The sequence below is a fragment of the Paralichthys olivaceus genome, chromosome 22, assembly GCF_024713975.1.
Source record: "Paralichthys olivaceus isolate ysfri-2021 chromosome 22, ASM2471397v2, whole genome shotgun sequence".
NCBI lineage: Eukaryota > Metazoa > Chordata > Actinopteri > Pleuronectiformes > Paralichthyidae > Paralichthys > Paralichthys olivaceus.
In genome coordinates, this window is record NC_091114.1 from 2,010,694 (window position 1) to 2,014,356 (window position 3,663).

Below are 3,663 nucleotides of genomic sequence, written 5' to 3' on the forward strand. Positions count from 1 at the left end.
TTCTACATAAATTTTCTGCCAATAGTTCCCTTTCACCTAAATCTTACACACTGGACCTTTAAACTAAAATGACAGAAACTACCTGAAAAATCTACATTTTCTGCCTCCACTTTTGGCAGCTTTCGTTTTTTTCCATCTTTATCTAGTCTATTGTTTACACTTTTCAATGATCTACACAGCACATCTGGACAGCTGTCACTGAACTAAGCCTGGTGGTGAACTGACAGTAAGTACCTCCGAATTGTGGGGCTGACAGCATTATCTGTTTCTACACTTGTTAAAAGCAAAAGATGGGTGGGAGGCTCTAGTGCTTTTTTAAGGCACCTTTGACTGAGCTAGGCTGATTACTTTTGTACTTATGTAGTGAAATACATTTTCAAATTAGTAATCAATTACAGTTTCCAGTAACTTGCCCAACATTGAAGTCCTTTTCCCAACCATCACAACAACTTTGTAAAACAACCAGGCTGACATGCACCAACGCACTCACTTTGCAACAGTTGGCGAGTAGTGAAAAGGGCTGTAAGTATTCAGTTTAATTAAATAAAATTTTATTCATATAGCGCCAAATTATAATATAGATTATCTCAAGGCACTGTACATCGAAGGTCAAGATCTTAAAATCTATATGCAAATGTTGTACTTTTCTCTCAAGCTCTATTTTGTCATCCCTGACTGGAATACTATCAGCACGTGCATGATTGCCTTCTTAGAGAGACTAATGTGCGTCAATATTCCTATATAAACATTAGTTGCATCTTTCTCTTCTCTGAGACAACTGGCTTGCCATTTGGATGTGTGGTTGGATGAGAATAAAACAGTCAGTGATCACAGACGTTAGCAGACTAGCATTTTAAATCTGTAACATTACAAATACCATATAGGCTACAATGCACAACAAAATAAAGAAGTTTACATAATTAGGTCACATTGTAATCATGCTGTATATACTAACTAAGCTTCAAAGAATGACTTGCATTGAGCCACAAGCCACAGCAAATAAAAGGTATATTCATTGTCTTGCTTGGGTCATCTTTAATCACTGCTTTTGCTACAGTGCTCATATTATATATTAAATGATATTGTGTTTTCTAGTAAAAGACAACCTGCAGTGTATCAAAAATTTATTATTTTATTTCTCAAGAAAACTTTCATTCAACTATATATGTGACTTTTGCCCTGTTTACGTATGACGGACTGTTGAATGCTTTATTCTCCTTATTGTCCATTACGTCTTCCATCTCTCTATCCTCTGCATTCTCTCCTTTTCTCATCATCTTCAGTGGTAACAGAAGCCCGCCATGTTGCTGGGCATTGCTGTTTACTGTCTGGCAGCAGTGAGCTCCCCCATTGTCTTTAGTTAGGAAGTAAAGGAGGGCGTTAAGCCATGCATTGAATGAAGCCAAAGGCCTTGTAATCTTATAGCACATGGAGACCATGGTCATGGTGTGACAGGGCACTTTCTTTGTCACTTTCAACAGGAGGAAAATTGTTTTGGTGACGTGAAAGGGGAGGAAACAAAGAGCAAAGAGGAGAGTGATGGTTATAATGGTCTTGATAGATTTTCGTCTGCGATTGGCATATGGGGAGTGGGCACCAAGAAAAATCGAAACCCCTCCATCTCTTCCCACTGTCCTTGACAATTCATTGCTTCCTCTTCTTTCTCTTCCAACTATTGCCAAGTTCGTTCTCCCTCTTCTCTCCACTCTCTCATGTCCTCCCTCTCTCTGGCCTCTGTGGGATGAGGGTCGTGAATGCAGAGTTCTGAATATGGTTAGAACAACATGAGAGTAACACCAAGCAATTATGGAAAAAGGCAGAAAAAAGCCCAGCAAGTGGAGTATGATGCCATAGGGTATGTAATCAGGGAACTCCTTATCTATGGCATCATCCCAACAGTTCTGGTATTCTTCAGTGACACTTCCCAAGTTGTCATGGCTTGCATTACCATTAATAGATAATATCTCATGGTTTTGCTCCTCAGTAATGCCTGCATTGGTGCCAGACCCCCCCAATCTTGTCACATGACCAGTCTGAGCAAACCGGAAGATAGGGCAGGTCAAAGCAAAAACTACAATCCAGACCAGAACACAAGTGTACTTGACAGCCTTCTTAGTCTCCAGTGTGATCACCTTCATTGGGTGGCAGATACCAAGGTACCTGTGGACAGAGATGCAAGTGAGGAAGAAGATGGAGCAGTAGAGGTTAAAATAGAAGAGAAAACGGACAAGGCGGCACATGAAGTCCCCAAAGATCCAACGGTCACGCATGATGTAACTTGCCACAAGGAATGGCAGTGACAGGCCGTACATGAAGTCTGTAGAGGCTAGGTTGACCATGTAGATTAGAGAGGCATTCCAGCGCTTGGTCTGGCGGAATGAACGGTAGAGGACAACAGAGTTAAGGGAAATGCTGAATATGAACGTGAAAGAGTAACAGATGGGGAGGAAAATGTACTTGTAGGACTCATCTATGCTGCAAGATGGAGAAGGAGGGGCGGTGGAGGGAGAAGAAGAGGGTGAGGAGGAACTCAGAATGCCATGGAGTACTGAGTCACTAATGTTGGGAGGAACACCACCTCTGGATGACATTCTGATGAATAAATTGATTTTCATGTGAGGAATAATTTGAATAAGGCTGTGGCTTGTATTTTTGGTGTTTCGTCAGACTTCTTTTCTTTCATCCTTGTACTCTGTACCGTTTATTGTCAGGTTTGTGTGATCCTTTACTGTGTAGATTTTCTGGTGATGTCAGATCCATGAGTGGGTGTTTACCTGGAGATAAAAAGACAAGTTAGTTATTTGCTTACAGTGATTCAAGGGTCTCAGTTAATTTGATGAACTAAATTTCACCTCTGTAATGCAATCACTAGTATTGTACTGTTTCTTTGCACAAAATAACCATTAGACGCTTTTCATCAATTTGATAATTGTAATTCTGATTTTGTTGGTTCACATAGCTGGTTCAAACCAAGTTTTTGCTGATGGTTTCAAGTCAGAGGCCTGTCCATAACTGGTTCTAGGATTCATTATTTTTTTAATTGCCAATTTTTTGGTTGATGTTTGATGTGCTTCCATAGTTTCCCGCTATTCATCTGCTCAAAGATCGCATCGCCACCTTAGTCGAATAGTCACTCGAGTATTAATGATTCCTCAAGAATCAATATTATGTCCCCTGTTATTTACACTATTACACTATTAATAGATTATATTTATAGGAACTCCAGTGTCATTTTTTTTTTCCAATTATCTCTTTATTATTTGCAACATTTAATAATTTAACATTTAAATGTATTACAAAAAACATTATGTATATAATAAGTAAAATAAATGAATGTGTACAACATTATGTATATAATAAGTAAAATAAATGAATAAAAAAAAAACATAAAGTAAGTAAACAAACAAATACATAAATAACTAGGGCTGCGAAGCAGCACTGTGTGGGCCTATGCACTTGCAAACTCGGGACATAATGCGGCTGCGGGGGATGGTGGTTGGGACCGGGCAAAACAGCTCTGAGTTGCGTGCGTTTTGCACAATGCAGGAAAGATAAGTGCTTCATTTCCTGAGTCCATCACGCAAAGCCAAACCCCACCCACGCATTACGGTCCACGGAATCAAATGCAGACCACATGGTAAAAAATAAGTGTAAATAGAATTA

At 39.5% G+C, this 3,663-nt stretch overlaps 1 protein-coding gene across 1 annotated transcript; it reads right to left on the reverse strand.

The window, feature by feature from the left end:
- Positions 1-1,004: 1,004 nt before the first annotated feature.
- On the reverse strand, positions 1,005-2,757 carry LOC109637604 (P2Y purinoceptor 3). The gene has a single exon (XM_069519154.1). It carries the CDS (start codon positions 2,613-2,615, stop codon positions 1,152-1,154), a length of 1,464 nt encoding a protein of 487 aa, XP_069375255.1. The 5' UTR covers positions 2,616-2,757; the 3' UTR covers positions 1,005-1,151.
- Positions 2,758-3,663: the final 906 nt, after the last annotated feature.

Bases quoted from the DNA above. Each gene is read 5' to 3' on its own strand.
- LOC109637604 (XM_069519154.1), bottom strand. From the start codon at position 2,615: ATGAAAATCAATTTATTCATCAGAATGTCATCCAGAGGTGGTGTTCCT.